General features: G+C 52.4%; 1 protein-coding gene across 2 annotated transcripts in view; it reads left to right on the top strand.

The window, feature by feature from the left end:
* Pdzrn3 (PDZ domain containing ring finger 3) overlaps positions 1–13,453 on the top strand; it is a 199,310-nt gene extending 185,857 nt beyond the window's left edge. For both annotated transcript variants that reach the window (XM_026392660.2, XM_077793432.1), the window contains exons 5-10: positions 960–1,047; positions 6,953–7,051; positions 8,075–8,137; positions 9,400–9,501; positions 10,430–10,546; positions 11,117–13,453. In XM_026392660.2, coding sequence (XP_026248445.2) covers positions 960–1,047; positions 6,953–7,051; positions 8,075–8,137; positions 9,400–9,501; positions 10,430–10,546; positions 11,117–12,598 — 1,951 coding nt within the window. In that variant the 3' untranslated portion in view covers positions 12,599–13,453. The remainder of the gene's footprint in view (positions 1–959; positions 1,048–6,952; positions 7,052–8,074; positions 8,138–9,399; positions 9,502–10,429; positions 10,547–11,116) is intronic.
* Positions 13,454–22,110: the final 8,657 nt, after the last annotated feature.

Genomic DNA, 22,110 nt, shown 5'->3' with positions numbered 1-22,110 from the left:
TTACAGAGCACAATGGTGCCACTCCCGACTCTGGGATAGTGAACTGCCACAGGAACGGGGGAGCCTTTTAGAAGCCAAACCCCTAATTTCCTCTGAAGCCTAGTTAACAAGACAGGACTTATTCCCCGGGGCAACTTGAGAAATGTCGGAGGAGTCCAGAGGTCGGGCCTCGTCGGTTCTGGCTGGGAGACAGGAGCATGCATGGGGAACAAGCAGGGAGCGTTAAGTTGGTCAGAAAGCCCAGCCCCTCCAGCAGCGTCCCTGGGACCTAAAAGCCTCTTAAGTGCAGGCCCGTATTTGTCTGATGGACCCAGGACTCTTAAAGGCAGCCCTTATTGCAATGACCACTCAAGCCTGAGCTGTTATTTCCAAGTTAAGTGCCACAGCCCACTGAAGGCTCTGACCTCTGAGGAGGTGAGGGCTGGGGTCACCAGCCAAGGCTTTCCAGAGCCACTGACGAGCACGTTATAATTCCCACTGCCTTCACCCTAGAGGTTTCATTAAAGATGTTTCCAAAAGGGGGTGGGCTCTGTGTCACAGGTGTGGTCCTAGAGAAATACGAGTGAGGGTCCACTTCTCTGAATGGCACATGCAGGTCTGCAGGCGCACATACGGCCCAGAGATGTGTGGTCAAGTGCATTTCTGAGTAAGATCCGAAAAGACAGTGTCCTGGGTGACAGTGGAACAGCTTCAGTCGGGTCCTGGCACGCATCTTGAAGTGCTGCCCAAGTCCAGCCTATTTCTGCCCAGAGGCCAGGGTAGAGCTCAGTTACCTTGAACCCCATGATGTGGGCTCAGGCCTGGAGTCCAGAAACCAAGCCCACCTTACTTGAGCTTTGTATCTCAACTTCTTCCAGAAAGTGGACAGTGAGGAAAGTGGTGCAAGGGCCTCGCCCTGAGAACTGTCCACAGATCCTCACCCCGGAACCTGGCCTTACCCATCTCTCGTCTCCTTGCAGGCACCCCTCGGCCCACGAGTACTACGATCCCAATGACTACATGGGGGACATGCACCAGGACATGGACAGGGAGGAGCTGGAGCTGGAGGTACGGAGCCCTTGTGTCAAGCACAGAATGCTGCTCGGTGCTGAGGGAATCTGTCAGAAGTCCCTTCCGTCATGAAGGGCACTTCCCTGCCCCTTCATATCAGGGCTCAGCAAGTCCTCAACCTGGGCTCCCTGTCATCTGCACACTCCTCCCCACTAGTAAGCCCTCACCTCTAAGTCATGGCCACCTCTCTCTCCAAGTGAGGCTCAACAGCAGGGGATAGATGCTGTCCCACTGCTTCTTGTGCTCCAAGTTTGCTAACGAGAATCTTGAAGAAATTAAGCAAAGTCCAGAGAGGACTCATGATTAGGGTTTTTCTGGTGTCCGCTAAGTTCTACTTGTTGTCCCTTTAGTAAGGGTGATAGGAAAAAAAGGACAGCCCATTCCAGGGCGTGGTCGGCTGTGTCATGTTTCAGTGTGTTCCCGGGAAGGTCATAGGCACCTTTTAAAGAGATCCCTGATGTTGACAGGGGAGCCCTTGGCCCCACGAGAAGGTCGACCAGGGAAATCCCACTGACACAGATCCAGTCTCACGCCCAACCGCTGTGGGACCTGGGCCGCCCACTGAGCTCCAGGAGGTGTTTAGCCGCAGCAGGTTCCCAGCCAGTGACAGGCAAAGAGTTTTTAAAAAGCCTGTATTCCTCAAGCATCCCTTTCACCGGCACCCAGGCTTCTCCTTTCAAATTAGAGGATAAGGTCAATAACGATGGGCAGTCGCAACTGGAGCCAGCTGACACTGTTTGAGAATTTCAAACTGTGGCTCTGGTCTACCCAGGAAAGGTAGCTGAGCTGTTTTTCAAAAAGTAATAAGGATTCTGCCCCTGACTTGCAGTGTCCTATCGAACCTAGGGCCACAAGCACGCTACCGCTTGAGCCACATCCCCAAGACAGATTTTTAAGCAGAGTCCAGAACTCCTGACTCTTAAAATTATATGGGCTCCTCCCTGGGGAGGAGAGGTGGACACAGCAGGCAGATTTCCCAAACCTCTCTCCTCCAGTTAATGTTCCTGTTTACATTTCCTCATTCTGTCTCTGGAACACTCTTGGAAGGGCTGATGATCTGGCCTTTATTTACGTGCATGAGTGTCAGGGATTGAACCCAGATGTCCTTAACCACTGGGCCACATCTCCAGCCATGGCCGAGACCGGTTTTGAACTCATGATCCTCAGCTGCTGGGATTACAGGTGTGCACCACCACACCCAGCTGACTCTGCTTTTTGATGAGCATCGTAACTGACAAAACCGAGCTTCTCAAAGCTCTCAAATACCTCAGGAGCTGGATTTATAGACGTTCAACATCTAGTGCCTAAGCTTGCCTTCATTTTCACTTTCTCATACCTGTGAGGCTGTCATGGAAGCCAGCTGTCCCAGGACAAGTCCCATCCAGAAGCGCTTGCACATGGTTCCCCACAGTATCCGCCTTACAGGTTTTTAACTTGGTGTCACCCAGAACTGTTACTAAACCAAGGTAGTTCCTATACCACTGTCTCCAGCACAAATCAGCATCAACCACCATAAATAAAAAGTTTACGCAGTGTTCAAGCCTGGTACTAAGCGCTGGTGCCTACCAGGGGCCTACGACCTAGGCTACCACATGCCACTCTTCCCTTTCTCTGCGGGGGCTAGCTGGGGTGAAAGAAGGGTTCACAGTCAGCCTAAGAAGTAGGGTCTCCAATGTGAACCCCGAGAGCCTCTGGAGTTGGATGGGATTCTGTCCCCTAGGACCTGGCCACCCTGGGCATAAGGACCACCACCACCCTCAGTTGGGGAATGGAAAGCTGCAGAAACCCAGACCCACCCTTTCCCAAGGTCCCTGAGCCTCTGGGCACACTGAGGTTAGAGGACCCCTGGCTGACCCTCCATGCCCTCCTCGTCTCCAGAGTTTCAGAGGGGGCCTTAGGGATGCATTTTCCCCCTGCAGGACCAATGTCATCATACTGCCCCTTGGCAGAGCCCTTTCACCATGGCCGAGAAGGGACCAAGCCCCTCGTGGACCTGAGAAGGCTCTTCTCATGAACAGAAGCAGAATCCAAGGGCTCAGAAAACTCATGAGGCATTTTAAGTTTTAGACCTTTGATACCCTGAGACTTTATATCTGTTCTTGACACCAAGTCCACTGTTTGGCCTTTAGAAACGAAGCAGCAGGAAGTCACCACCCGACTGCCCTTAAGGGGCTCATCAGCCATGAGGACCACTCACATTAGCTTTTAACCTCCTAGCATCAGGACATCGCTGGCTCCTGGGAACGATGCTTACCACTAGCAGCACGTACCCCCACCTCTGTCTGTCATCCATGGCAACCTACAGTGGATTATAAGTGACGCCTCCGAGTCTTGGCCTCTTTCCTCCCGTCTTGCCATACGCCCAGCTGTGAGGTCACCTACCAGGTCATGGGGTAGCTAGAACATAGTCCACCAGGGCCAAGCAGACGCCAGCCACTTGCATCTCCAAAAGCATGAGCTAAATGTACCTCCTTTCTGTAGAAAATATCTAGCCTCCAGTATTTTGTTACAGTAACACAGAGTCTCCCTGCCGCCACCCACCCACCCACCCCCAGGGCATCTCCATCAGAATCCCCAGGGCACCTGCAAGGCCCTCCACAGATGTCATCTGGCCTGTTTAAGAAAAGTGATGCCTCACTCCTCCGCCAAGACCCCAGGTTCCTCCAGTGGACCCCGTTTTCAGGGTCACTATTACCAACCTGCCATCCCTGCTTCTCACAGGATTTCTTAGCTGCCTTCCGTCCCATTTTGTTCCAGCTACTGGATTTCAGAAGAATCAGGCCTGTTTTCGGGGAGGGGGCAGCTCAGCAAAATACCTCAGTCCTTTGAAAAAGCCAGTGGTCTGCAGGGGCCAAATGAGGAGAAAACGTGGGGTGTTATCAAAGCCAGTGTGTGGAGAAAAACAGATGTTCTTGCCTCTAAAGCCCACAAAGTGATCCTGTTTGGGTACATGTCAGATCACCGTCATGGTGACACTGCTCAGAGTTGACAGGATTTTTCCCAAGTACACCCCAGGGCTCAGCCGCCAAATAATTACCCATAAATTTCCAGGTACTGAACACCTGGTCCAGGTCTTCTTGTCTGCAATTAAGAAAGAAAATAGATGTCTGAGGAAGGCTTTCCTGAATCTACTGTTTAATTTCCCCCGTGACCCTGCAGCAGCGTCCTGTACGGGCTGTCACCTGTGGTAGCGCCTTCATTTCTGATGATGTCATTGTGAGACCTGTTTAGAAAGGGAAGCTACAGTTTCCACAGGGGGCTAAGGAGGTCTCCAATTCCGGTGTCCTAGAGTGACAGGAGTAGATCAGAAGGGAATCGGGTGGTCCTGGAAGCAATTCAGCCGATCTGGAAATTTCCCCTGAGGGAAACCACCTGGTCAACCCTGAGCACGTCCATCCACCACCTCTGGCTCTGCCCCCTGCAGAGCAGGCCCTTCATGCACGGCTCCACCTGCGGGCACTTCCCCAGGTCTTTGCACAGCTCCCCCACACAGAATCGGATGCCCTCACTGGAGTACATGCGCCCCCAGAGCTGGGCCTTTCCATTCCTCCTGCCCAGTGTCTGGCATGGACAGTTAAATATCTGAAGGAGACGTCAATGCTGTCACCCATCTCCCAGGGAAACAGCCATGTCGCTAGACCCCTTCCTACATCTCCACAGAGAGACACGCTGGGAACGCGCACACCATTTCTGGACCCGTAAGGTCAAGGGCTGCGTGCAATATTAACATCAGCATTTGGTGTCCCCTAGGATTATAGTGGCCAGAGCTAAAACAGAGCAGTTGAATCACCCTGGGGCGACGCCACCTCCATCCCCTAATTGGAATATGGTGTCGGTTTTATCTGAAACGTCAGGCTTAGTTCTTTATCCAACAGTCCATCTAGCCCAGGGAGGAACAGGACATGGGAGGGGGTGGTGATCCAGATCACACTTGATACATAATGCACACCACTCTGATTAATGGGCATCTCTGAAATCTTATCACGGACAGATAGCTTTCACTGAGCCGCTCCGAGGCAGAAACAAAGGTGGAGAATTTACAAGCCACCCAAGCAGTTGGGGAAGTTTAACTAACACCGAGTCCCCAAATGTAGTTCCTCATTTTGAAACCGTGGGATGGCGGCTTGTCCAGTGAACTCTCACTGCTCCAGAAAAAGCTTGAGGAAACCCTCCAACCCAGAGCCCCCTCTGTGGCCCCCATCTAGACGAAGCACAGCCTCTGCTACTCAGGGAGGTTTACTAGGCCACTAGTGATAGGAAAATGGGTTACTCCAGAGGACTGGGAAGGAGCTGGACCTTTGGTCAGCTGTGGCCCTTCAACCCACACTTAAAATCATCTCCTTCCTCCCACTGGTAACCGTACTATCTAATGCAACTAAATTATGAGAAGTTCATAGGGTTTCATTTAATGAGAGTTCGCCCTGTTGCGAGAGCTTAATTAGGAAGTCGTTGGGTCAACATATCAATGATCAGGAGATAAACTCAAGGTGTCCTGTGGAGGGGTCACTGAACTCCGCCCTCCCTGCTCCCAGGATGCTAACCCCAGGCGAGCACACCTGCGCCCGTGATTAAACAGCCACCTGCTGAGGGCTCCGAGGGCCTCACCTCTGACTCTTCACTCTGTAGCAAGGAAGCAGAGGCTCATGGGGGATGACAAGCTGGTGAGGAAGCTTCTAGAAAGAGGTGATTGGGCTTTGCAGACCAGTCTGCCCATCCTCACCGTCCTGATCCCTCACCATGTTGAACTCTATAAATCATCCAGAGACCACTAACAGCCAATTTGGATCACAGCAGTCCTCACTCGCCACCTTGGGCCGGGACCCCAGGACGCTGGAATAAGATCTGCATTCCTCATTCTAGCCTGCAGAGCCTCCTCTGTTGTGACCCAGCCACACTCAGCCCACCCCTCTCCTTTGCAGAGAGCACTCTGACCGCCCAGGGCCTTGGCACTTGCTATCTGGTGCCAGGAAGGTGTCCCTGTCTTTCACAAGGGAGGGCTGCAGGGGTGGCTGCCCAGTGGCCCTTTTGAGTTTCTCCACCCTCCTCACCCTCTAAGAAGGGCCACGAGAGAAGCCACCTGGAAACAATCCTTAGAGACACAGGCATAAAAATGCTGAGGACCCTTCCCGTCTCCTAGCTGGCAAGCAGGTGACGCCAAAATTCAGATCAAAGGGTCCACTCACTGGAACTCAAGTGGCCCCTCCCATGGTCCTGTGGCTATAAACACTTCCCATGTCCTTGGCAGAGTGGGCAGCGGGTGACCTGGCCTGTTTACGTTCTCAGAAACCCCAGAGCAGCCTCCCAGAGCCGTCTCAATCTTCAGAGTTCTGAATTCACCCTGAAGGGCACACGGAATGGGCACATCCAGTGACATTCCTGTCCTGTGCCCCTCATTGCTCCCTCTGCTTTCATTTCACTTAATTTGCGGATGAAACTATTTTGCAACTAGAAACACTAGAGCACTGGAGGCGTGGGATCCCGTCCCCCTCTTTTCTGGGACATGTGAAGGGAACGCACCTGACCAAATCCACTGGAAGCCTTGGTACACACTGGCTGGGTGGCCCGGGGTCTGGAAACCCTCTCGTTTGTGGCTGACATTGAGGGAATGTTTTTTTAAAGCCCCACCCCTGAGGTCTTGACACTGAGTGAAATATGGGTAATTTTTCTTTGGGAGGATCAATAAAATAACTATTTTCAAAATGACTTTATATTGACTGAAGGGTCAGAAATGCCCAGGGCATTGATCCCATGTCCATAATCACTTTTTGTTTAGTAAGTTAAACCAGCTCTATACAGTTGAATGCAAAGAAATCCCGTTCATCATGTAAACAAAATATTTTCCAAGCGTCTGTCGCGCTCGGGCTGCCTTCGGGTGCCTGACGGGGTACCTCTCTTTGTCCAGGAGGTGGACCTGTACAGAATCAACAGCCAGGACAAGCTGGGCCTCACCGTGTGCTACCGCACAGACGACGAGGACGACATCGGCATCTACATAAGTGAGGTACGTGCTCCTCGGTCCAAACTCTGGTTTCCAGGCCCTTGAACAAGACCCTCTCATGTTCGCCAGCCCTGGTCTGGTTCCTCCTGGGGCCTCTGCAAAGACGCAGACCACCTACTCAGTCTCCCTCGGAGTCAAGGGCCTTCGTCTTTGCAGGGGAGGGGGGTAGGCTCTCCCGTCAGCATCCAAGGCAGAATCGCCCTTCCCAAGCCGCCAATCAGCCGTAAAATGGAGTCGTTTACATGGTTTCCTGTGTTCAGCCCCGAGGGAAAGGCAGATTGCCATTGCCTACTCAAGTTCACGCTTTTTAAAAACCGGCCTCCCCTCTCCCTCTTCATGGCGTCTCTATCGCTGAGTTCATCTGTTGGGATGTAATGTAGATGAAGCTATCTAAGTTCATAGATGGCAGCCGTGCAAGTGAGCCCATCTCAACACGGATCCAACCGTGCGCCCCCATCCTAGCCGGCTCAGAAGCCCTGCCTCTCTGGGATGATCCAAGAGAACCATTTTCTGGATTTTTTGATTATCTGGTTGAATATCCACCCCTCCCCAATGCTGCAGTCCACATTAGTGTTTTAGGGCATCCCTCCCGCCCCGAGTCCTGTTTCTGTCGGTTATCTTCCATTTTTAAAGGTACTTCCCCGAGTTTAATGTAAGCATTCAGTGAAAATGATCAAGGTATGGTTGCTAATCAACATAGTGACTCAGGTACCCGTGAACCTGTTCTCCGTGATTTGATTTTCATTACTGTGTGTGCTCCCCCAGCCAGCTGTGCTGCCTTGTGCCCCTCAGGTCTCAAGAGCTTGTGGATGATGCTCGGTTCGAAGGCGGCCAGGCAGGGATCTAAGACCAACTCTGGAAAGGGCTCAGGCAGATGGGCCCATGCACCTGTGTGTTAGTGTTGCACAAAGTCTTGCTCCTATCTGTGCAAGACAGGAGTAACCATCCCGGGGTTAGAGGTGACCCCTGAGAAGGGCTATTTCCTTGCTCGTCTGGGTTGGTGCTGAGAAGTCTGCTCTCTTTCAGATCGATCCCAACAGCATTGCGGCCAAAGACGGTCGCATCCGCGAAGGGGACCGCATCATTCAGGTAGGTGTGCTTTTAACGGGTGGCCTCAGTGTGTGCCTGTCAAAGAACAAACTCACTTCAAGGCTGAAATGCATGAGGGGAGAAGAACTGGGTCCAGAAACCTGGCCTGGCAAGGGCCCAGGGGGACAAGCCAGCACACCTCATTGCATGTATCTGTCAGGGCCAAGGACCTGGCACCGCTGACAGGAGGGACACATGTGCGCCAGGGGAAATCGCTCTAGTTTTGGGTGAAGCACCTAAAATTCCGTCTTGTCTTTAAAATGGGGGCCTCACTGGCAAGTCTTAGATTTCCAGGCTCCACGTTTAGCCATCCTGTGGTACGTGGCCTTGAGTGCTGCTGTTCCTCCAGGCTACTGAGGCCATTCGGGTCTCTTCTGGCCGTAACCTTTTTACTCTCAGATTGAGATTCTTGGCTTCATTTTGTCCCACAGGCTTAGCTTGCTACCTCTTCCCTTCTACTCCACCGTGTCTATTTCTCTCATTATATAATTCTGGTTTCCTTCTTCCCTGGCTGAGCCTCCTCCCCTGGAAAACTGACCTTCACCTTCGCTGCCTAAGGCTAGAACGCTCGGCAGAGCACCCTTTCTGGTCACTGCAGTTTTCCATTGAGCTTTATGATTAAGCAAAGAGGCCCCCAGAATGCCCCAAGGGCCTCCTGGAATTCCAGACCTGGTCTTCTCTGCCTGCACCATGTCTCAGCAGCCCTTCTGCCCCTGGCCATTAGGACTGGTCACAGCAACCAGTGGTCTCTCCTTTTGCTGCCTGTTGTAAGGTGGGACGTGCCCTAGAGGAGCCACACCCCTGCAATTAAGACCTGCAGAATCTCTGGGGCAGGTGAACCAGCACTGTGCAAGAAGGTTATCAGGTGTGAAGGTGACAGTCACTCCAACTCCAAAGAAGTTAGTGTTAAGCTGGGGCACAAACACCCCATGTCACTCCATCCCCCTCTCTACTTTCCACCTCCCTAAAGTCTCATCAAACTCATTGCCACCTTTTCTCCCTATTATCCAAAAATATCATCTTCCATTTCTGCCTGGACCTGGTGCCCTCTGCAACAGGAGGACTTTCCCAGCCCTCCACAGGAGTCCCAATGTCCACCCACAGGGATCCTTCCTGGACCAGGCCTTCCTTTCCTATAAGCAGCAACCTGCGATACAGGAAAGTTCCATGTTCCAGCTTGAGGGGGCGACAGTGCAGGCCTGAGCAGGATAAAGTAGATTTGCACCAGATCATGCGACTATGCACTATTTTTGCTTTTTCAGATCAATGGGATAGAGGTACAGAACCGCGAAGAGGCTGTGGCTCTTCTGACCAGTGAAGAAAATAAGAACTTTTCTTTGCTCATTGCAAGACCGGAACTCCAGGTAAGTCGGCTTCCCCTCAAGAAACTGGCTTTGCGATACTACATTTCCCAGCCCCACAATGACAAGTATGTGGAAGCATAACTAAACTTGCTGCGACTTGGAGTCCACTGTATTGAGGAACCACTTAGGATGACGCCACCAGCCCCAGCCCCTACACTGCAGGTGGGAAGGGATGTTAACAAGGCAAACATAGCAAAATGGAAAATGAGGACGGGAGCAAGCAGATGCTCGACTTCCTGAGGGGACAGCTGTCCTGCCTAGAATGCTAGGCACAGCCTCTATTTACCACAGCAGAGCACAGGGACACTAACCAACCCTCAGTGACCATCTAAGAAACAAGGGACTGCTGTGCTGCACTAATCCCCCGGGGGCAGGGACCATGAACTTGTGCAGATGCCTCTAGTTCTGAGTCAGGGCACCAGCTCTATTTTGGTCAGAAACCTAAATGGAAAATACTCCAGGGGCAGCAAAAGAAAGAGTAGCCGAGTCAGGATGCTGGAGGAAGGCTGGGTAGCCACCTCACCCGGGGTCAGCCCAGCTGTTCTAAATGACCGTGGCTGTGTTCTGATAAACTCCGAAGGCAAGCCCATGCGGTACAAGAGGCCGCCTCCAAGCAGCCTTTAAAAGGCAAAGGCCTGGTGACGGTCACATCCTGGCCCACAGGTACGTCATGGACCTACTTTTAGCAGAAAGAACTTTCTGCATTAACCAGGGTCAGCAAGGACATGGAGCTAGATCTGCCTGTGGCCTGTTCCCCAGTAGAGACTCCCCTCATGGACATAGGGTCACACCCTTCACCATGAGGAGGGAACACTGCGTTATGACGACTCCTGGAGGGAGCCCTAGAAGTATTGTCCCCAAGGTAATGTCCACTGTTAGTAAAAAAGGGAACGCACAAGGAAACTTGTAATCACTACCGCTTCCCCAGCTGGACGAGGGCTGGATGGAGGACGACAGGAACGACTTCCTGGATGACCTGCACATGGACATGCTGGAGGAGCAGCACCACCAGGCCATGCAGTTCACAGCCAGTGTCCTCCAGCAGGTAACCTGGGGGCCAGCCCCACACCCCCACACCCCGCAGGCACATGCCCTCCCCTCCCCTCTGTCCCTTCCTGCTGCTCAGGAGCATCCAAAATGCATCCGCCTGGAAGATAGAAAGCACTTAGGCCATTTCCCATGTCTGAGCGAGAGAAATGCAAGTCAATCGCTCCCTGGCCGAGCTGTCACGGCTGAGCAGTCACCCTGGGCTTAGCTCGCCTTCTGATATCTGTTGGTGCCAGCATTCCTGTAGACTCGGGGAAGCCGTGTATTTGAAACTGAGCAATTCCCTCTGTTTAACCTGAGCTTGGGGGAGCCTAGTAGCTGCCTCCTGTGCCCCTCCCATGGTCAGGGTCACAGCCCCACTTTCTGAGTCCCTATGAGCACTTGGTGCATCCTGGGACCCCTGCACTGCTCTACTTGTGAAACTCACGCATTGAAATAACCATTATTATTCCCACTGGAAACAATGATAAGGTGCCCAGACAGACAGTGCTGGCCAATGCCCCACCCTACTGTCAGCCTCCTCCGGAAACACTTGTCCTACAAGGGTGTTCTTGTTTTCTCCGTGCAGAAGAAGCACGAGGAAGACGGTGGGACCACGGACACGGCCACCATCCTGTCCAACCAGCACGAGAAGGACAGCGGCGTGGGGCGGACAGACGAGAGCACGCGCAACGACGAGAGCTCGGAGCAGGAGAACAACGGTGACGACGCCATGGCGTCCTCCAACCCGCTGGCGGGCCAGAGGAAGCTCACATGCAGCCAGGACACGCTGGGTAGCGGCGACCTGCCCTTCAGCAACGAGTCCTTCGTGTCAGCCGACTGCACGGACGTGGACTACCTGGGCATCCCGGTGGATGAGTGCGAGCGCTTCCGCGAGCTGCTGGAGCTCAAGTGCCAGGTGCAGAGCGGCGGCCCATACGGCCTGTGCGACGCGGCCAAGAGCGAGCCCGAGAGCGTGGACAAGGAGCTGGAGCTGCTCAACGAGGAGCTGCGCAGCATCGAGCTCGAGTGCCTGAGCATCGTGCGCGCGCACCGGCTGCAGCAGCTGCGGGAGCAGGCGCGGGAGCCCTGGCTGCTGGCGCCCGGCGCCTTCCGCAGCTACGCGGCCAGCGTGGACGGGCGCCGGCGTGAGCTGGCCGACATCACCGAGCTGCCCGAGAAGTCCGACAAGGACAGCTCGAGCGCCTACAACACGGGCGAGAGCTGCCGCAGCACCCCACTTGCCCTGGAGCTGTCCCCGGACAACTCCCTGCGGAGGGCGGCCGAGGGCGGCGCCGAGGCCAACCTCCTGGCCATCACCGAAGACCCCGAGGTCGGCGCCCCACTCTACAGCCCTTTGGCCAAAGAGCCTGAGCTGGGGCCCGCCCTGGAGGGCTCCGAGCACAGGGCCGAGGGCAGCAGGAGCCCGCCGCTGCGCGCCGCCTGCCGGTCCGCAGCCCCGCACTCGCCCTACAAGCACGCGCACATCCCCGCGCATGCGCAGCACTACCAGAGCTACATGCAGCTCATCCAACAGAAGTCGGCCGTGGAGTATGCGCAGAGCCAGATGAGCCTGGTGAGCATGTGCAAGGACCTCAACTCCGCCACCTCCTCCGAGCCGCGCATGGAGTGGAAGGTGAAGATCCGCAGCGACGGCACGCGCTACATCACCAAGCGGCCCGTGCGCGACCGCCTGCTGCGGGAGCGTGCGCTCAAGATCCGCGAGGAGCGCAGTGGCATGACCACGGACGACGACAACCTGAGCGAAATGAAGATGGGCCGCTACTGGAGCAAGGAGGAGCGCAAGCAGCACCTGGTGAAGGCCAAGGAGCAGCGGCGCAGGCGTGAGTTCATGATGCAGAGCAGGTTAGACTGTCTGAGGGAGCAGCAGGGGGCCGAGGAGAGGAAGGAGGTGAGCATCCTGGAACTGAGCCATAAGAAGATGATGAAGAAGAGGAACAAGAAGATCTTCGACAACTGGATGACCATCCAGGAACTCCTGACGCACGGCACCAAGTCCCCCGATGGCACGAGAGTGTACAATTCCTTCCTCTCCGTGACTACTGTATAATGCCCACCTTGGCGCGCGGTTCATAGGAGTGACCACCACCGGGGGGTGGAGATTCCTGCCTCGTTCAATGCGGCACGTTTTTGTATATAAGACAGTCATCCTGTTTATAGTCTCAGTCTGTCACACCTGCGACTGGGCTGTCACCGCTGTTTTCAGTGCAGGTAAAATTACACCCTTTACCGTCTTTGAAGGCAATACTAACAGCTTTTTTCAAATAGCAATTGTACTTTTTTACTTGTTACCTTTTACATAAAGTGTTTAAATTTCAAAAAGATCTTTTATTACGTATACTTTCACAGAATAATTTGTTGAAACTATATTCATATTAAAAAAAAGTTAAACATGCTTTTTTTTCCTGCCTAAAATACAAATACAACTGCCGGTATGTATTTTTAATGGAATCCTATTTTATAACCTTACTTTGCTGAATGTGTTTCATACGGATGACCATTAATATATATGTAGGTCAAGGTTTCAACTCAAAACCACCAACTTCTGTGGTTCAGGATTTAATAACAATAATCAAACCAGCACTACTTAGACTTGGAATGATATGTTGACACAGTTTTCTGGTGAAGGTTCCTAAGAGAGTGTAAAGGTCATAGCAGAAAGCAAAATATCCTGCAGCTTTATGGAAGTTTAGCATGTTTGCAAATATTGCAGCCTGTTGGAAGATTTGCATGTACAGGAAAGTTGTCGATGGAGATGGTTTGTGAAATTTTAAGTGTTCATTGTAGTCAGCCTTTGCTTTGTAGATGGGAAGGTACAGACTTATACAAGCAAGTTCATGAAATCACCATTAGTTACAAACACTAAGTAAAATGAAGTTAAAATAAATTATTATTTTCTATTTGATATGTTTTGATGTGATTCCTCATTTTGCAGTGGTGCCTACAAAATAAAAACCTTTTGCAGTGTTTATTTTTTTCCCTTGGTTGTATGACCTGCTACCTTAGAAGGATTCACCTCTTTCAGCCTAGAAGCCAATGACATAAGTAAATCAAGATCTAACAGCACTGAATAAGGCCACAGATATACCATCCATAGAGTCCTGCATTGTGACAGCTTGACTGACAGCGAGCTTCACTCTGGCCCAATGTCCTATCACTATGAATGGTTGTGAACAAGTTTAGCAGTTGGGGCCATGTTAACTGATATTACTCACAGGCAGAAATGATTGGTGTAAACCAAAGAAATAACTATCAACTCTGGGTGAGTTTGTCCAACTTTCCATTTCTATGGTAAATCTGCAAATTGGGCAGTATTTTCATACATTAAAAGGGGTCACCAAAGTGGGTAGGCTTCAAAAGTGACCTCTTTCAGACCACAATCACCGCCAAGAGCCTATGTAATAAATCTGCTACCAATTGTTCCCTTTACACTAATTGCCACTATAATACCTACTGAAAAATAAAGATTAGCAAGAGTATGCATGATACCAGATATCTGCTTTACTCACATTGAAATTTGGATTGAAACAGCAAGGCATTTTTAGATATCTCAGACATCAATTTCTTTCCAAAGACCCATTAAAACCTCAATCCTTCCTTTGGGGCCGGAATCTTAAAACCCATTGGTAGTTACACTTGTAATAAAATAACTTCATGAAAATGAGATACTGAAATATTTATCACCACTAAAATTACTAAGGTAATGACATGATTTCTTTTAACCTAGAAGTGCTTAATCACTGAGCCACATCCCCAGCCCTTTATATTTTAACACAGGGCCTTGCTAAGTTTCTGAGGCTGGCTTTGAACTAGTGATCCTCCTGCCTCAGCCTCCCAAGCTGCTGGGATGTCAGGTGTACACTACCACACCCGATGGTAATTACATGATTTACATACTAATCCCGCTACACAATTCTAATGAGCCCTCCAAAGTGAAGTTTTTGCAGAGTGGACTGTTAGGCCACGGTATTCCTGTACTTGCGAATCCAACCTCCAACAGAATTGGATCCGAGTTTCCAAGTCCCCATGCCCTGTGTTCCCAGTGAGTGTCACACAGAGAACATATACTAGTCCAGTGAATTATGCAGCACATATGAGCATCTGTTTGGGGGGAGAGGCGAATAGCTTCCCTCTCTTGGGTGTTGTCACTAAAGCCCACCAGAACAAAATATCCAAGAGTCATGGGGTATGAGAATCAAGCAGAAGGGTTTCTGATCAGGGCTTCCCACGTACCTCTGGAATTAGGGACCAGCCCATGCGCTTAGGGAAAAGTACAGGGAAATAATAAAGCCAGAGGCATTCAAATCCCCATCTAGATACGCGGGTTCCAACTTCTGTCTCAAATCACTCGATCAGCTAGATACACCTGCTGCTCACTACTTGAAATGCAAACTGAGGTCTCAATTTAATTCAGATCCAGTCCTTAAAAAGTTGAGACACCCCTTAGAAATCATCACTCTGCCAACCAGAACTGGAGGAGGCAAGGAAACTCAGTGAGGCTCATTAATAACCAAACTGGAACTGGAATTCAGCCCCCGGCCCCCGGCCCCACGTCTATGATAGCCCCACACCCAGGAGCATCCTCTGTGCAATTTCAATACATTCCATCCCATACCCTCAATCACAAATGACTGCAGTTCACCAATGGCTGCCCCAGGGTGAGCACGAGCCCACAAACATGAATCTTCCACTTCTTCAATCAACCTGAGCTCCCCAATGCCTCCCTGTGCAAGCCTCACTGAGCTGGTGGCGAGTCAAGGGATTTTCCTGGGTAATAGCGAGGAGACAATTTACCCTTCCATCATCACTGATGTGCAACCCTCCATGCCATGTAAACAGCGACCACTGTGACCAACAGGTCTTTCTACCAGCCCTGCTGCCTGTACCATAGTTCCTGGGCTCATTAAGAATCGGATAGAAGCTATGGATTCCCTCTGCAGGGGAAAAAAAAAATGTACTTAAAGCAAATAATACATCATTGATGGCATTTAATATCAGACACTTGACCTAACCCTGGAACCTACTCGTGGACTCTCACGGGTAAGAGGACCCCAAGTTTGGGCCAACTAAATTTAGTAGCACTATGGATTTATTTTTCAAGCTTCATTTGCTTGTATTTTGCAGAATTAGTTGATGTGAATGCCTGCTTTTAATATCGAGGAATACATTTTTTTTCCTTATCAGAACCATATTGCTTAAGGCTATGAAAACATGATTGACCACTAGGACATCGTCAGTTGTGCTAAGGTTTTTCTCACAGCTAAATACATTTAGGAACTGTGAGAGCAGATTCCCGATTCTCCATAACAGATACCCCCATCTGCCTCAAGACTCTCTTACACTTTTTCTAGAAGACAAAGAGAAGGTAACGAGGACTTATCAACCCTGTAGAGCTACAGTGTCCTATTCAGAAGCCACAAGCCACACTTTAAAATGTGGTGGACCCAATGCCAGCACTCCTGGGTCCAATCCCTAGCACTGAAATAACTTTAAATAAATAAAATGTGGCTAGTCCAAATTTACATGTTCTAAGAAAACGCATTTTGAAGACTTAACTTTTTAAAAAGAGGTAAACTATTGCAAAAATTTTTATAGATCTTGAAATAATATTTTTCATGTGATGGGTTCATAAGATACACAACGGTCACTCATTCCTTTCTCACTTGGATTCTAGAGCATTCTAAATGACATATGTGGCTTGTATTAAATGTCCACCGAGTGTCAGCTGAGCATGTCCTGACCGTGTAGCCTGGTCTCCGCTGAATTCTCAGGCCTGTTCTTTGAGGCAGGTGACTATCAACAATTAGACTCCAGGGAAGTCCTCCGCCCGGTGAGTAGAGAGATGTCATTTGAATGCGCATCACTGGACGCAAGACCCTTTTCCCATCACCACTGTCACCCCATCTGCCTCTCGAGAAGCAATCCAAAGTAGGCTCGGGTTGTGTTAATATCTGTGACACATTTACAATTATAATAAAATAAATTGCATCCAAGTGACAGACATTTCCCTCGGTTCCTTTTATATTCTAAATTACAGACTCTCCTCTCTTGCCAAGAATACAGGACAACGCATTAAAAAATGTAGAAGCGTGAGGCACAAATTAAGCTTGTCATCTCTCGTGTGGCAACAGGAGATCCCGAAAATCAAGACTCACAAGCACCCAGTGCGGGATTGCCCATCGCCTTGGGAATCCTCGTGGAGGATGAATTAGGAGACACCACAGCCACACGCAGCCCTGGGCAGTAGGTTGCAGGTGACTAGTCACAACTCTGCCCCAAACCGAGGGGGAGAGAATTCGTCATAGCAAGTGGCAACCACTCCCACCTTCATTTCTGTGTCCCCATTGTCTTAGCATCTCTTGGATTTCCGTGTGCACCCGCTAGTTAAAAAGAAATCACCAAAACCAGAGAAGCTGCAAGAATTCTCTTGGCAAATGCTGTGGTCTTCGATTTGGATGAAATGCGAATCCCCTTCAGCGGTTATGGAAGCCAGCGTAGCTCTCCGGGTTTCGTTCAGATGTTTTTGTTTTTTTTTGGGTTTTTTTTAATCATCATTTTTTTCTTTAGCTTCCAGTTGCACCTAATCCTGGAAGGTCGGGGGCAGCAGGGGCACGTGATGGGTTTTCCTTTATCAGTGGCAGGAGCCTGACCCCATCGCACTGGGATTTGTTCTCCAATGAGAACCTGGAGGACTCACGGCCCTTCCTTCCCCGGGGTGACTGCGAGTTTCCACTTGCTCACCACTCTAGGGAGTCTTGCCGAGATCCTCCAAAGCCAAATAAAAGTGTCTGATCCTCATCACAGTCCCCCCAAAACATGCAATGGTTAAACTGAATTGTGCGTTCAGTTCTCCTCTCTAGATGCCACCCCAGGTGGGACGGCCCTGATTAGCGGCCTCAGCTCTGAGGAATGGAGTGTGGCAGAGGCCAGCCCGGGCGGTGGTGTCTGTGTGCACGCTTGGTTTGGGGGCAATGACAAGTTCTCTAGGAGCTTACAGTCCACTGGGAAGGAAAATAGTGCTCTGACCGTCACCCGAGTACTTCTAAAATGTTCCCGTGGGGCAGAGAAGCAAATGCCACAGATCTCAGAGAAAGTCTCCCGACAGATCCAAAGTGCCACCGAGATGAATGTCAACTAGCTAGGGAAAGACAGTGCAGGCGGAGAAGCAGGACGTGTAAAGGCCCTGAGGTGGGAGAGGCCTGGCTTCTTTGAAACAGATTTAAAAGAATACAGTGTGGTTTGAGCTCAGAAGGCGGCAGCAGCAGAAAGAATACAATGGGGTGTGAAAAATGTGAGGGCAAGAGTGTGGAAGGAGCCCAGCCGAGTTTCCTACTGACCACAAATACCTGTTCAACATAGCCAACATTTATCGAGCACCTGATATGTTCAGGAAGCTATGCTTAATGCCCAACCGGTGCTGAATTTCCTGACCAGAAAGAATCCAAGACAAGTGGGATTGGGATCCTTACCCTGCAGATAAAGAGCTGGCACAGGCTGCGGGGAAAGTGACACCATCTCCTGACCGCTTCCCTGCCACTGTCCCAGGAAGCACCCCTGAGACACAGGAGGCTCACGGACGGCCACCTGGGAAAGCTGTGTTTCTCTAGGATCGGGGTACCCAGCGGGGACACTTGACGCTCTGCCATATCCCAGCTTGGGGCTAAATCCTCTTCCAACTCCGAGACTTCCCGTGTCTAGGCCGCAGTGGGTGAGAAACTCGGGGCAGAGTGGACTCTCTGCAGGCCAGCCGGGGGCCTCGGAAGGAGCACGCTTCCCCGCCATGTCCGCTGCCCATCACCCACCCCCGAAGGCAGGCCGGGAGCTCAGGGTGGGGGCTCTTCCCTCCTGGCCAGCTGCCAGCGTCCACCGCCCCAGGGGGTGCCTGGGCTGCCCTGCCGCATACACAGTGAAGAGGGCCGTGGACGTGTTCAGAACCACACAGCCACTCTGATGACCTGCCCCCAGGACACTTCTTGAAGATGGCACTTTGCTGTTCCAGGGCTGCAGGTGACTCCACGCTGGAAAGGCCGCTGTGCCACCCCGGCTGCCACCCATCAGACTTTCCTGCTCTGAGCCATCTCCAAAGCCCCCTGAGCAGAGGCCACAGGCGCTCAAGGGCCAGCCACAAGCGCTCAAGGGCCACCTCCTTAAGGCCGACCTGACGTCCCGTGCCCCATCGCCCTCCTGATCGAGGCCTGGCTGACCGTCACCTCACATCCAGCCTGATCCTGCAGGACGCGGCTGCATTTCGCATTCAGGACTCACAGCTGAGCGCTCAGAGCCCAGCCAGGCTCAGCCCTCGGGGAGACGTGGACCTCGGGGGGCCGAGGAGTCGGCCGCCAAACTCTCCCCAGTGGCTCACGCCCCCTGCGTCAGGAGCCAGGCCAGGCGCCCCTGGGAAGGTGCCCCAGGAGGCGCCTCTGGAAACACGGAAGTGGTTTCTCAGAAATGTCCTAGAATTGCCACAGGCCTCCGCACTGTGACTTCTGAGTACAGAAGCAAATGACCTGAAGGCAGAGGCTACACAGACATCTGTGTCTGAGTGGTCACTGCACGTGACTCATGCCAGCCACCAGGTGGAAACCTACATGCACCCATAATGGATAAACAGAGCGGGGTGTGTGTGTGCGCGCGCGCAATGGAATATCATTTGGCCATGAAAGGGAATGGATTCTGATAGATGTCACAACCCAAATGAACCTTGAAGTATTTTGCTAAGTGAATTAAGCCATAAATACTATATAATTCTAGATTTATGAAATAGTTAGAAAAATTCATAAAGCAATAAATTAAAAGCAATTTTCAGTTCGGAGGGAAAGAGTCATTGCTCAGCAGGTAGAGAGTTTCTGGGGAAACAAAGTTGTTTTGGAAACATAGTGGTGATACTTACCAATTGTGAATGTGACCAATGTCACAGACATGGCACTAAAAGTGGTTAAAAGGGCCATGTTACTATGTGTATGATTTATAGTATGTAGCGTATTTGCTTCTCCAGGCGACATAATACTCTACAGGGACCTATGTCACATGCACATAGTTACGATCCTGAAGATCCGTGTCTTTGGCTCAAGCCAGATTCCTTTCCTGGGGGCACGTGGGTCATGGGGTATTGGACACCACTCACTCTCGGCCCCCTAGTGAGCTCAGGGGCAGATCATGTGCCATCCCAGGGGGTCCCCTGTGTTCACCAAAGCCCCCCAGATGCCAGGTCAGATCTGATCTGAGGTCAAAGGGACCTGAGCCACATGAGGCCGGAGCCCTCACAGCGCCAAGCGCTCTTCTTCATGGGGGTCTGGGGAACGAACGGCACCCCCACTCTGCCGAGCCTCCACCTGGGAGTCGGCCCGGGGCGTGATGTGGCCACCTTGGGGTCCCCCAGGGACAGTCACAAGTGGTGTCCAGTAGCACCAAGCACGTTTCAGGAAACCCCCAACATGCCTACGTGACACCTGGGCTCCGCTGGGCCTGGCAGGGGACGGGCTCCCTCCAGAAATGAAGTCGGCCGCAGATTGGCCTCCTGCCGCCCTCGAGGGGACGCCCCCAGGGCTCTGTGTCAGCTCCACAAGGGCACGCTCAGCAGGCCGTCCCCCACCAGAGTCCTGGGAACTGTCACACATTGCCTACATGAGGAACAGAACCCCCATGGGACCCAGCCTCCCCTCTCCTCCTCCTCTGTCCTATAGAACTAAAACCAGCGCCACCGTGAGCCACGCACACCAGTGTTTACAGCAGTGCGATTCACAAGGGCCAAGTCACGGAAGCAGCCTGGGTGCCCGTCAGTGGACGAAAGGATAAAGAAATGAAAGAAGATGTGGTAGAGGTTCACGTACGACATGGTAATGGAGTATTACTCAGCCATAAAGAATGAAGTGATGGCATTTACTGGTAAACAGATGGAGCTGGAGACCATCATAGTGAAAATACGCCAGACTCAGAGTCAAAGATGAATGTTTTATGTTGTATGAAGAAGGTGGAGAGAAATAAGGGACAAAAGTAGGGGAGGGGGTGTCCCCATGAAGAGAGAGATCAGTGGAATAGCAGAAAACGGACAGAGAGGAGGGTGGAGGGATGGAGAAAGGAGGAATATGGAGGGAAATCCACCAAACTGTGCTGTGAGATGTACCACAGGGGTTTAGCCTGTGTGTGCAGCTACAAAGCACTCACCCCTAAAGTAGACTACAAGTAAACACAGGAAGGGCACCAGGGAGGGAAGAGGGGGCCTGGGGAGTGAAGGGGGCCATGTCAGTGTGAACCCCAACATCAGGCATAACCGTGACGCGCTGATAAACACTTAAAAAGCCATCCCCAGATGCCTAGGTGCGAGTCTCTGATGGAAGGCCTCGGCCACCCCCCCGGGGACATCGCTGTGGACCTGGCCTCCACACGGCCTCTCTCCCTCCAGCCTCCTCGGTCACCAGCTCTCCAGCCTGGGCCTCCCGACACTGGCCTCCGCTGCTCCACAGCCACGAGAAGGAACACAGATTTTGCAGGGGGAGGTGGTCCCCGAGGTCCTCCTGTACCTCCCGCCAGCCCTCCCGGGGAGCGGAGGTGGCCGAATGGAGTCAAAGGCAGAGGCCCTGGCTGCCAGCCTCCCCTGCCACCCAGTCACAAGGACACCTGCTGCGGGCTGGGCTCCTCCCTTCAAGGAGGCTCCAGCTGGGGAGGGGGAGCTGGAGGAGACTCAGGAGTCCACAAGGAACAAGGCCCAAGGTCAGAACTCAGGACCAGACGCCCGCGCAGACGTGAGCAGCCAGGATCCACAGCCGAATGCTCCCCACGCGGACCCCGGGCGGCAGCACTGGCCCTCAAACACTGCTGGATCGCGGGTCTCAGGCCCAACCCGACCTCCCCGTCAGCCGCTGTCACCAGGGCCACGCGGTGTGTGCGCCAGGCCCCAGATGGCGGGACACTGGTCAAAGTCTGAAGGACCCTGCAGACAGGCAGGGATTCCCGCCTCCCTCCCCCCCTTGCTGTCCCTGTGTCCTCTGGTCCTCAGAACTATTCCTCGTCACAGCAGCCATCTTACAACATACGCTGAGCCACGGAGCGAGCGACTGACGTGACACCAGGGACTCCAAGTTGGGTCATCAAAGGTGGCCTCACTCAGTATCTAAGCCGAGACCAAAAGTTGGGGCAAGAGCCTTGGTCAAGTCCATGTGGATTGAAACAGCGGGAGCCAAGGCCCTGGGTCGGAGAAGCACGAGGAGCCACCCTCTGCACGTCCCATCTGGAGTCTACCCTGTGGAGGAACTCAAGGGCAGGCCAGCGCTGGGCTCCCCCCTTCCTGGGCACAGCTCCCCTTCCTGGTTGGCTCTGTCTGCAGATAAGCCCACAGCGGGGCGTGGGGGACAAAGGCCTCCTACAGGGCTGTGGGCTCTGGTCGGAACCCTCTCCATGACCTTGCACCCAGGGCCCCGTCTCCCTCTGAGCAAGGGGGGAGAACCAAGGCCTCAGCAGGGGTCTGAGGCTAGCCCAGGCCACGTTCCACGGCAATAAACACGGCCCCCCTGAGATGAGCTCAGGACGGCCTCATAAAGCAGAGCAGGGCCCTGGAGGAGAGAG

The sequence above is a fragment of the Urocitellus parryii genome, chromosome 16 (genome assembly GCF_045843805.1).
Source record: "Urocitellus parryii isolate mUroPar1 chromosome 16, mUroPar1.hap1, whole genome shotgun sequence".
Taxonomy (NCBI): Eukaryota; Metazoa; Chordata; class Mammalia; order Rodentia; family Sciuridae; genus Urocitellus; species Urocitellus parryii.
Note: the sequence above shows the minus strand (reverse complement) of the source record. Positions and strands in the feature narration are given on the sequence as shown.